The sequence below is a fragment of the Erpetoichthys calabaricus genome, chromosome 2 (genome assembly GCF_900747795.2).
Source record: "Erpetoichthys calabaricus chromosome 2, fErpCal1.3, whole genome shotgun sequence".
In the NCBI taxonomy this organism is placed as follows: domain Eukaryota; kingdom Metazoa; phylum Chordata; class Cladistia; order Polypteriformes; family Polypteridae; genus Erpetoichthys; species Erpetoichthys calabaricus.
This window is the reverse complement of record NC_041395.2, coordinates 219,865,436-219,877,858: the sequence shown is the minus strand read 5'-3', so window position 1 is coordinate 219,877,858 and position 12,423 is coordinate 219,865,436. Positions and strand designations below refer to the sequence as shown.

The window sequence follows — 12,423 nt, the reverse complement described above, 5'->3', positions numbered from 1 at the left end:
AGCCAATCCCAGCCAACACAGGGCACAAGGGAGGAACCAATCCCGGGCAGGGTGCCAACCCACCGCAGGACACACACAAGCACACCCACACACCAAGCACACACTAGGGCCAATTTAGAAACGCCAATTCACCTAACCTGCATGTCTTTGGACTGTGGGTGGAAACCCACGCAGACACGGGGAGAACATGCAAACTCACCGCAGGGAGGACCCGGGAAGCGAACCCAGGTCTCCTAACTGCAAGGCAGCAGTGCTACCACTGCGCCACCGTGCCATCCAGATTAGGGAAAGTACACATTAAAATAATGATAGAACTTACAGTACAGTACTGGCAGCCCAATCACTTTGTATATAAGACACATGAGATTCACGTGTTGTGTGTAGGAAGTTGTTGCATTCTGTTTTCTAACCAGGGTTTCTGAAGTCTATTATAACCTTATGGGATAACAGATCTATATGCAGTCGAACGTTGCCTGAACGGACATTATGTGGTGCATAGTTGGTATTTATAATTACCAGAATCAGGAATGTCTAGCTGCTACACTAAAAAAAATAAACTGTATAAATATGTAAATCTATTTTTGAACAGTAAAAAAAATTGTAGTGTAAATAATGATTAAAAACTATTTAAAACTCATAAGTGCATATATATTTATGTTTAAGCAGTGTTTAACATTCAGTATCAATTAAATGAATTAATGTGTGAGAATATATATGAAAATGGTGAAAAGTACTTTTTTTAAATTAAGAACATTAACATTAAAGTAGAAATTAAACAATATGACAGCTTGTAATAATGTGAAGCATTTTATTTTCTTTTATGCCATATAAATTATGGATATAAAAACTACATATTTCTCTCTATTATATAAAGAAATCCTGAGACGAGATGAGACTTTTTAGCTTGGGACGAGACGTGACTTTTTCAGAGAGATACTTTCAGGTCCTACGAAACGAGACTTTGTGCCAAGAGATTTAACCAAGCCTGGGGCCGGAAATAAAAGACAAAGAGTGGATGACAAAGTAGAACATCATAAAGAGGTTCCAAAACATTGGCGCAATATACATGCAGAGCAGGTTAGAGATAATGAAAGTACTAAAATTTGAAAGACTCAAAAAACTGATAGTAAAGATCACATTAGCGCAAACAAACGAAAATTATTACTCAGTGAAATAACGGAACAGCGAAAAGAGATTGAATATATTGTTCGGGTTTAAACTTTTAAGTCGGAGACTTCTAGATCGTCTAATTTGTGTTGCCATCAGGGAAAAATAGTGTTTCTACCCTATGAAGAGGCGTATCTGCGAGAATTAAATGATTTGTTGTTTGGTGAAAGTGAAATCCACATACGCGAGCAGCAGAGACACAAAGTGGCTGGCGTGTAGCGCAGGCCAGGGTGTTGGCAAACGAAGCAAGCGGGGGGCAAAGCCCCTTAGTTATTAGTTAAAAAAGTATTATTTCAAATAATTTTATTTATTTTTAGTATTTAATGGTTACTGAACAATAACTACAGAATTTCATTTTGTCAATAAAAATGATCAAGTAATAACTGTTGTCTATAATTCAATTACAAAAATAAACTTAATACTTTAATATAGTACATAAGGCTTCTATGCATCTTGCTATGCTGGCATGTAGTCTAAACTAAAGTTTTAAACAGAGATAAAGAAAAAAAAATGGTATTGGAATTGGCCAATTCAGTAACTCGAAATTGGTGATCAGTATAAAAAAACCCTGTTTGGAGTATCCCAATATAAAACTGAATGCAAACAAACTTTAAAATATACTAGTCAAAAGAACACAAGATTGTAAGTATAGCAACGCCCAACACACACACACACACATATTGTCCATCCTTCAGACACCTTGCAAATATAAAGATGGATAATAGCAACATGAAAGAAAGAGCAACAAGAATGACTTCAAAATATTAAAATATCTAAACAGTCCTTTGTAATTAAAAAATACAAATACTTATTGTAATGTGTTCTGGGTAGTGACAAAAAACAAAGGTCAAAATAAGGTCTGTCCTCACAGCTTCTGGGCTCACACCCTGTGAACTGTGATCTCTGTGTACAAATACTGTGAAGCGATCAGTAATATAGGTGGACTTCAAAATAAAATCAGAGCTTTTTCAGATCAAGAGGAGCCAGCTGAGGTGGTCTGGGGAGATATACTTTGTGTGCCCCAGTGATGCCTCCAACAAAGCGGGCCCAATTGGAGAAGACACAGGGCAGATCCAAGACACACTTGATGGATTACACATCTTGACTAACCTGGAAGCAACTGAGAATTCCACAGGGCTTAAAGTGGGCTGGCAAGTTTCCCATTTTTCACCAGATTGTGCATGCAGTCAATGGCTGTGTGTGTTAAAGTTGGGATATCATTCCGACTCAAAGAAGACGCCCACCAAAGTGTACATATCTCACATAACTCCGAGGGGAACCCCCTCATGCCCACCCTAAACCCGATTATGAGATCAAGTAAAATCTGCATCACATCAGAAGGAATATCAGGAATCCAACAAAAACAGAGAGTACCGGCACTTATTTCTTTCCAGTTCAGGTACTGTTTACAACCTGACTGCAATATTGCCACTGTGACCGTGTGCAGGGGGGAAAAAAGGAAACTGAAAAAGAAAAAGGAATGAAACCAGCACTGAAATGACACCTTACATAGTTTGAGAACAAAAAGACTTCAACTGTGCATTCATTATAGAAAAATAATCAACCACCAACCAACCATTTTCCAACCCGCTGAATCCGAACACAGGGTCACGGGGGTCTGCTGGAGCCAATCCCAGCCAACACAGGGCACAAGGCAGGAACCAATCCCAGGCAAATTCCCAATAACTTTCTGAGTATGTCTTGGTTATATAGATTTTTTTTACTTCAGCTCTAGACAATAAGTAATAAGCATAACCACTGCACTTTAAGTTGATGTATTGATGTATCCCAACAGTTGTAATATTCGCATGTGGTTTGAACCTTAACTTCTCCTTTAGAGGCAACAAATGGTTAAGTATTGTAAAGTGTAAAAATATTCTATCTCTGGTCACTTCAAATTGCAGGGAAGTTCTACGTCTATTCATATATATCCAGCTCTTCGATAAATCATGTATTTTTATACACTTTCAGTTTTTGTTCAAAATTATTATTTTATCATGCAGCTGTAATCATTTAAAACGGTAGCAACGCGCTTACTTTTGTACAAACTCGACTGAATAATGCACCCCTCCCCCGACTTCCGCCACATTGCCATGGTAACAGTAAATGTTATTTCATGGAGCCGGCCACATTCCTCTCATGCATTGTAAGCTGACGTCGTTCTATACGAAGCATATGCGCAGGCGCGCGTGTAAGTTTTACCCAACCGTCTGAGAACGCCGAATTGCTTGTGAGCTCTCACACACCCAGTACACCCCGCCTCCTTCTCCTCTCTATCGGGCACGCGCCTCCTCTTAAAGCGCGCGCCGACATGAGGGCTGTCAGTGAGAAGTACAGATAGCTCTGCGTGTGTAGCCTCCATCTTCACTAACAGCGCCTTGTAAATTCATCCGGCGGCATGTACAGGTACCTGGGCGAGTTGCTCTCTCGCGGAGCTATAGCTTCAAGCTGTGCCGAGTCTGTGCTGCCGTCTTCCGCCGCGCTCTTGCGCGTACGCAATTACAGCGAAGCTGTGGGAGCTTCCAAGGGTGATGATGACCCCAACTTCTTCAAGATGGTGGAGGGTTTTTTCGATCGCGGAGCTAGTATCGTGGAGGATAAGCTGGTGGAAGACTTGAAGACCAAAGAATCCGACGAGCAGAAGAGGCACCGGGTTCGAGGGATCCTTAAGATCATCAAACCGTGCAACCATGTCCTGAGCGTCTCATTCCCCATCAAGAGAGACAACGGCGAATGGGAAGTGATCGAGGGGTACCGGGCCCAGCACAGCCAGCACCGCACCCCGTGTAAAGGAGGTGAGGAAGAGACTGGGCAACGTGGTAGGATGGCTCTACAGCGACCTCTGAGGAGGGCTTAAGTAGAGCGAAGGCAGAACCGGGGAGAAAGGAAGGAGAGTGTCACGGGTTTCTGTGATTACAGTATGAAGGAAAGTGGAAAAAAGAAAGTTCAGGGCATGCCTTCTTTTTTGGGACAGTCGATGAAAGCGCGATACTAGGCGGTGCAATGTGTTAAGGAATGGGTGAAGGGCACTGGGCAAGCCAGGAAACACTTAACATAGCAAAGGAACAGCGTGAGATGCCAGTAAACACCTTCGAGTTTTGCTGAAACGCCTTGTCTTGTTTTCAGTTGGTGAACAAATGTGTATTTTATTTGTACCGTTAAGGCTAAGATTTTAACCTTCTATTCAGAGAACTTTACAAAATGGATTAAAAGAACGACATCGCTTTCTATCATAGATTATTACGTACACATATAGTGGGAAATATTTTTATGACACTTCACGTCAACATTCACAAATCCTCCGTTTCTAATTTTAACAGATTGCTGATACGACACTGAAGAGAGTTTAAACTTTGATCAGAAAATTTTGTATTTAGTGGGCTTTGGCAATGTAAATTTTGAAACCTCTACAACCTTGCTCGTATCATAAAGCAAATGCTTATTAGGAGAGACTTTTACTTTTGAATATTATTTATCTAAATATATCTTTGCCACCCTTCCAAGAGCTTTGTGACCCGGTCACTCTAAACAGCTGTAGGTATGTTATTCAGCAGCATGTGCTGTCAAAGACCGTGCCTCAGTGTTCTTGATCACTTTAAAGTAGGGCCATGTTAAATAAAACCATGTTCATGGCAATGCCATTCCCAGTTATACTCAAGTTAAATTTAGTGGTAATAAAGGGACTTAAACGTTCTATACATTTTTTCTATTTCTTTTAGGTGGTAATGCAGGTATAGAGTGATATGGGAAAAGATAGAATACTTACGTGGCTTTAGGTTTTAAGGTAAACTCTTGAATTATTACTTTTATAAAGCATTGAAGAAATGGTATAAGCCAAATAACATGTTTTTTTTGTTCTTGTCAAGAAACGTAAGAGTCTGTAAACGGAGTACGATAATGGATAATTAGATGAATTAATATTTCCACATGCAGGTTGTAGTGTGTGTAAAGTTAGTTTTAGTTTTACATAGGCTATAGTACTTTTTAAGTGTTAAACTATAACAAACTTTATATTAAAGACAGATACCCTTTTTCTGTATACTGTCTTGACTTGGAAAAGTATCAGCACCCTTAGATATGGTAACTGGTGACATTTTTTTTTTTTTTTAACCAGCAATGTCTCAAGTCTGTGAATCTCAATCTTTATTCTTCCAAGAGTCCCTTGTGTACTACTTGAATATATGAGGGCACCCCCTTACACAGTTCGTAATATTTACCATCTTGTACTTTTGCGGCAGTCACAAGAAAGGTGCTCGTTTTTAGACTTGCATTTACCAAAAAAAGCATATCTTGGTTACTTAGTAGTTACTAAAATACATAATTGGTCACTACATATATTTTGATAACGGCAAAAAAGCTACTCAATCCATTTTTTTATGTATTGCTTTTTAAATTAAACATACAGCGATAATGTATTTCTGAAAATAAACATGTAATTTGTAAAAATGTAATTTTAAAAATGCAGAATTAGTCGGGAGTAGATACGATTCTCATACTTTTTTATAACTTAATTACAGGATCTGTTTAATTGTCCTATGGACTGGACCATTTCCATCAGCAATAATCCCATTTAACACAACTTGAAATACAAAAGCATTTTCTCATCCAGTCGCGTGGCAGCAGTTGGTTAGGCCACGGAAGGGTGGCAGGCTGTGACACCTGTATAATTTAAAAAAATTGAGCAGAGTGGCTTCAGTGGAATGTGAGTCTGTTATGAGTCCATCTCATATTTGCCAGGATGCTAAAACACATGTTCTCTATGGCAGTGTGGCATGTCACCTTCATTTCGCCTTTTTTTGTTTAAGTCATTATGAGCAGTCTGTTGCCATTCTAGCTACAGATTAGTAGCCGTGGTGTGCTGTTATGCACAGGTGAACATGAGCAATCACTCATTGCTGAATTGCTGTGCATATGTGGATTGTTCATCCAATCTCTATCTAGACTGGAGATGCATTTTAATGGCAGGTGTAAATGTAATCTAGATAAACTATATATTGTTACGACTTCTTTGTGGGTAATGGAAAGAAAGACAAGATTCAGCGAATGTAGTCATTCAAGGTAAAAACAGTTTAAGTTGTGAGGTTCAAAATGGGAGAGATGTGAAAAGAACAGGTTGAAAGAAATAACATTGTGAACTAGGTACTGTCTCTCCCACTGTTCTGGATGATGGGGTACTGGCATGTTAGAGGACAAAATACAGCCACCGCTCCTGGCTTCTTTTTTTTTTTTTTGGCTCAGACTCCCACACTTCTCTGCTTCTCTTTCGGCCTTTTAGCTCCTGGTAAAGCAACACCAATAGACGACCTCTATAGTGCTCTTGTTCACCAGTGTCTTCCTTCTTAATTCTATTGCCTTTTCTCCTTCCACTCTGTAGTTTACACGCTCACCACACCTGATACCCTTTCTTTTTCTGTCTGAAAGAACTCCTCACTTCACTTGTCCATCCTCCCCATTGGTTATTGCCTATATTTGCACACCCCACCTATCATTTTTTTCTAGCAGTCTTCATTTACATAGCTGGCAAGGTTCTCAGACTGAGCCATGTCTCAGCACAGCACTGTGTTTGTATTGAGTGCGCTAGCACAGCTGAGGCACTACAATATGAAACACAATTTAAAGTGATTCTTTGGGGGAAAAAACTGCCAGTCATTGTGTGTCATATGTACAGGTAACATATTTTAAATACTGATGAAGCAATCCACTTTAAAGAGAGAGTTTTGACACCCCCGGTTTAGTTGACTTTTTAGTGACAAGTATTTTACTTCTATTTTATAATTATTTTCAATTAACTTGCAGCCCTCTTGGAAGTTTACTGGGACCCTCAAGTGGGTTGTGGCCCTCAGTTGAGAAATACTGCCTTAAGTGATGCAGTTTTGGCTACTCAGCTTTGCTCAGGGTTGGACAAAATAAATGCAACATCCCAGGAAAAGGGAGTTTAACTTTGAAGTAACTAAGTGACAATTACAAATTCATCTTCAGAGGTGCATCATTAAGTTGAATGCCAAATAAAAGTATACAGTATGCCAGCTTTAGAATAAGTCTGATAACTAGCACTTTCAATTGTGAGTTTTTAAACAACATGAGGTAACTAAAAGGTTTATAAAGTGGCCTAATAGTTAGTGCCTATGTTGCAGGTGCATTTGTCACAAAAATGACAATTATTTTTAGGTGTTAGCATATGCCAGAGAGAAACAGTCATCACAAGTCACAGCTCAATAACGTGCCACAAAATGCCTGAAAAATTACCACAAAATTGAATCTGCAGCTCTGTGATCCAGTCTTAACAAGAAGTATATATTGTGAGCTTCACAAAGGTGGTGCAATTCAGAAAACTACTTGTATTGAAAGATGCATAACTGTTCTACAGTAGGCATTATATCTAATTTGAAAACAGTAAAGGTTTCCTTTTGGATGCAGTCATCCCTACCTTAATATCCCCGTTGTCAATGTTTTTTTTTTTTCCTTATTGTGCTCCTTTAATATAGTTCTATCTATCTATCTATCTAGTAGTTTATGTAATTTTTCCAAAATTTTGCACAACAATTGTATCAATGAAGCCATGAAAAAACTTTTTTTTTTCTTTTTGTGTGTAATTTTATTATTAGTCAGATTCTTTCTTACCTTTTATTGGAAATTAAATTTAAGATCACATAATTTTTCAGATGAATGAAATGAAACAGTAAGCATAATTCTTTAATCTGTCCATCACAAAGCAGTTTTGCACACTCCCAAAGTTGTTGAGATTGGGTGCTTTTATTCATTTATTTATTTATTTTTTGTAATAAATAACTTTGTAACATCTGATTCAGTATTGAAAGGGGACTTGGCTGTATGTTATCTTGGGTGCAAGGCAGGAATCAACCTTGGGTGGGGTGCCAGTTCATCATTGGGCTCACACACAAACACACATAGTGCCAATTTGGCCTAACATGTATGTTTTTCGAACATCTTTTCAGTGCATGTGTGCACAATTCCTTTGTAATATTCAATGCATTACATGCACACAAATAATCAGGTTAAGGTGAGTAACCCAGTTAAGGCAGAAACCTAGTTTTCTTAATAATCTGCATTTACATGTACAAGTAATCTTGTGGTGTTCTTCTTTGGTAAAATGCTCCAGCATCATTAAACCACGCAAAAGAGCTAAAATGTCATCATTGGCCACTGTAAATCGAAAAATAATCATGATGCCAATGATAATTTTCTTGTGTTTTATAATGTTCAATCAAAATAACATTTTACGTAGATTTTTTGCTGGATTGCACGCTGCAAACTCTTTTGTGCTTGGCCGTGTGATTGAGCCCTGCAAAAGACCCGGTACTTGAGCTTCTTGCCTTATGCCTAGTGCTGCTAGAATAATAATAATGAAAATATTTTTATTTCAGTAAGACTTAATATTGCATTAAGTTACTCACTGCTTTAAAAAGTAATCAGACTACTTAACACATGTAACTTTTAGCATGTTACCCTACTACCCTACTGCTCTCAAGATTGTGTTGCTGAGTTTAGCACTGTATGTTCAGTTCATCAACACAAATTTATCAATTTCTGAAATATTGAAACAGATTATTTCAGCCAGGAGAAGTAATAATGCAATCGCTTGAGCATTTGCCTCTGGAAATGTATTTTGTGGACACTTCTACCTGTGGCTAATTAAAGTGTGTGTGAAGCAAATACATGTGCAGGCTAACAAAGTACAACAGACACATGCAGACTACAAAATCTTTAACAGTAACCCGATTAAGGGTTTATATGGCCACATAATCTGATTAATTGCGAAGAAATTTACCTCTATTAATCAGGTTTATCAGAGGCCAATAACCCGATTTCTGTAATAAATCGGGCTTCTGTGAATAATTGGGTTATTAAAGCACATGTAAATGCACTAAGTAACAACAGTCAGTTTTGTCACGTTTATGTGCTTCTTTCCCTACTAAAAAAAATGAAATATCTAATTCACTCTTGTCTAGTATCAGTAGTTCTACACCCTTTTACTGTTATTCAAGATTGCTTGGTATTGCACATGTTATGTCTTGCAGTCTATGCTTAAAGTTAGGAGAAGAATATCCTATTGATTTCTGAGAATTGCAACAAAAGCAAACACACACACACACATATATATATATATATATATATAAATGAAAATGGGGGGAAAAAGGAGCTGTAAGGCTCTACGTACTTCTCTTTTGGCTATCTAGCATTTATTTGTTTTATATAATTATCAGACTAGCTGCCGTTTTGCCTGTTTTTTTGTGTTACTTGGAACTTTTTTTTAATAAAGTATACTGCATCTGTTTTTTGAATTGTTTAAAATGACCTCTTGTGAAACTTTTTATAAATATACTTTTTTTTGTTTTTAACAAATTTTCTATTTTTTTTTTTTGTCTTGATTACGTATGTGGTCTGTCTTGCCTTCAGTATGATATACAAGTTTCATTATTAATAGTCAATTTTGTCTTGTTTTGTTTGATAGTTGTTTTCTGTAATGAAAAAGTAAGAACATTAAATAGAAATTGTTGACTTTTTAACATATTTTATCAGGCAAACATTAGATCGTCATGGGGACAGTACTTGCAGATAAAGGTGGTATTCTTAAACAAATGAGAAATAAAATTGTCATAATTTAGATTAAGAAAATGAATACACTAACAATAATGCAGATGTGCCTAGTGGAAAAAGTAAGTTCACATCTATATTATACACCTCTTCAATTCCATAAATTTAGAATCTGCTGTTATAGATTAGGTGCCAATGTTTAGACTCTCCTTGGGGAGTATGCTGGTGGAACCTGTCTTAATTAAACTAGATATCTAGATTTAGGTGTTTTCTTTGCTATTGATGTGTATGGTGTCATCATGCCAAGATCAAAAGAGCTCTGCAAAGCCCTCAGAAAGTAGGTTGTGGATGCTTCTAAGTCTAATAAGGAATTTGAAACGTTTGCCAAATTATTTGGAGTCAATCATTTCACTGTTTAAAAAAAAAAAAAACAACTTCTACAAGGGGAGACCCAAGAATTTCTGGAATTGAGTTTAAATACTTGTGGTCATTAGCACAGAGTAACCAGAACTGTGGAAGAGAGGTGAAGAAGAGAGTGCAGGCAGGGTGGAGTGGGTGGAGAAGAGTGTCAGGAGTAATATGTGACAGATTGATACCAGCATGAGTGAAAGGGAAGGCCTACAAGACAGTAATGAGATGGAGCAAGATGCAGAGGACAGGAAGATATGGAAAAAGATGATCTGCTGTGGTGACCTCTAGTGGGAGCAGCCAAAAAGCCTTTCAGTCTCAGTTTTAATTTTAGGAACAAAAAAAGTCTCATGCAGTGAGATGTGGCAAATTCGGGGTTTGTTAAGCAACAGTCATATTATACTTGGTGAAAAATTCTTTAACTGCCCACACGATGTGTACAGATGCGTTGTCATTGCGCAAAATGCAACTTTGCATGTGACATTCGTCGAGATGCTTTCCTGCAGACACCTCAGCAGCTGAGTGTAATGTTACTGATTAACAGTCTGTTGATTAACCCTTTGTTGACAAGTCAGTTAATTACAAAAAACACAATCATCATTGTCTTGATGTTTGATATCACCTGACATGCTTGTTTTTCAGTTTAAAGAAAAAAAAAGTCCCCAAAGTCACCTGCACAATAGTAGAACAAATATCAATAACATGCATGTCAATCACATCTTCAAAATGCCACTTGGGGGACTGATTAACAAGACTTTTAAGCATGTGGTACCTAGCAGCATAGTTGATAACTACATAACTATACCCTACTTCCATGATAGACCAATGGGATCTAGGAATTTTTTGGGTGCCTTCTTGTACAAATAGCATAGATTTCAAATGACTGCTAATTTGTCCAGCACTGGCTGACCCAGTACATTTAGTCCAATAGCTGACCATTTGATGCTAAAAGAATTCTCCAAGAACTCCAGAATTAAACCTTGGGGTGATCTGTAGGTAACTCTTAAAACTGTTGGTGTCAAGTACATGCATCTATAACCAGAAAGGGATCACACAACTTTGACCTGCATGTGAGGTGTTCAGGAAAAAAGCCTTGCTGTCCAAAAAGAACATTAAAGTAAGAATTAGTGCTGGGCAGTTATTAAAATTTTCAATCGCACAATTGTCTGTGATTAATCACAGACAATCAATCACATTGATATGTGCAAAATTCAATAATGAACTCAAAAGTAGTGTATTGCGTGTATTTGGTTTGCAAACATTTTAAACAAGTAAGGTGCTTTTTAACCGCAGTATTCCCTTTACATAGTAGCAGTTAAAATATTTCTTGTAAATTTCAACTTAAACATTAATGTAATCAAATCAAATATAAAATCAAAGCTACTTGCCACTGCCAGGGCATTAACGTTTTATCTAGTTTATTATAGAAAAGCAAGTTACCCTCAGAGTCCAGAGCCACGATCACAACTTTATAACATGCGCCTTGCGAACAACAGCAAGTTAACATTTCTAAATCTGTTTTCTTTTTATCTGAACAGATACCAGCAGAAACGTTTTCTTTTATCAGGGAGCAGCATAAACAGTCTGTGTTCAGTAGCCCTCTTTGAGGGCTAATATATTTTCCAAAAAACTCTGTTTTCTGAAAAGCGCACAAAGCAATGGTTTCACACATAATTCAACATAAAACGTCTGATTGCACAGTGGGTTGGCTGCCTGGCTGTCTTTGTGAGACAGGTGCGCTGGGGTGGCAGTTGCAGTGAGACGCAATTGGTATCTCTCCACATGCCATTTTAGAAGCTGTTTGCTCTTCGCTACTCATGCACATGCAAGGAATCGAGGTCAAATCAACAAAGCTAACTTTAATTCTAGGAAAAGCGTATCGAAACACGCTGTAACAAGAAGATCACTGATCTCTATTGATCACTAGCGAGACTGAGGCTTTCAAAATAATAATAACCAAAACTGCGTTAATGCGCAATAAAATTGACTGTGTTATTTAATTAATGCGTTAACCGATAATAACATGTTAACTTGCCCAGCCCTAGTAAGAATACCATGTTCCATTAAACAAATACGCAAAGACCAGGCCTTCTGGTATAGTGTGATCTGGACAGATAAATCAAATATAGGGTTGTTTGTCCACAGTAACAGTAAATATTTTGGTGCCAATTGAAGGCAGTAATTCATTAGAACAACCACATGCCTACGCCGACACATTGTGGTGGAAATGTTATGGTTTGGAGTAGGTTTACTGCCTCAAGTTGTGGTCATCAAGTCAACTGTGAATTCTGC

At 37.7% G+C, this 12,423-nt stretch overlaps 2 protein-coding genes across 2 annotated transcripts in view; one reads left to right on the top strand and one right to left on the bottom strand.

Moving 5' to 3' along the window:
- The window catches only part of sncga (synuclein, gamma a), a 405,959-nt gene that overhangs the window by 250,393 nt on the left and 143,143 nt on the right, over positions 1-12,423 (bottom strand). The gene's annotated exons all lie outside the window — the stretch shown is intronic.
- glud1a (glutamate dehydrogenase 1a) overlaps positions 3,456-12,423 on the top strand; it is an 83,353-nt gene continuing 74,385 nt past the window's right edge. Inside the window, exon 1 of the mRNA XM_028795181.2 lies at positions 3,456-3,962. Coding sequence (XP_028651014.1) covers positions 3,566-3,962 — 397 coding nt within the window. The 5' untranslated portion in view covers positions 3,456-3,565. The remainder of the gene's footprint in view (positions 3,963-12,423) is intronic.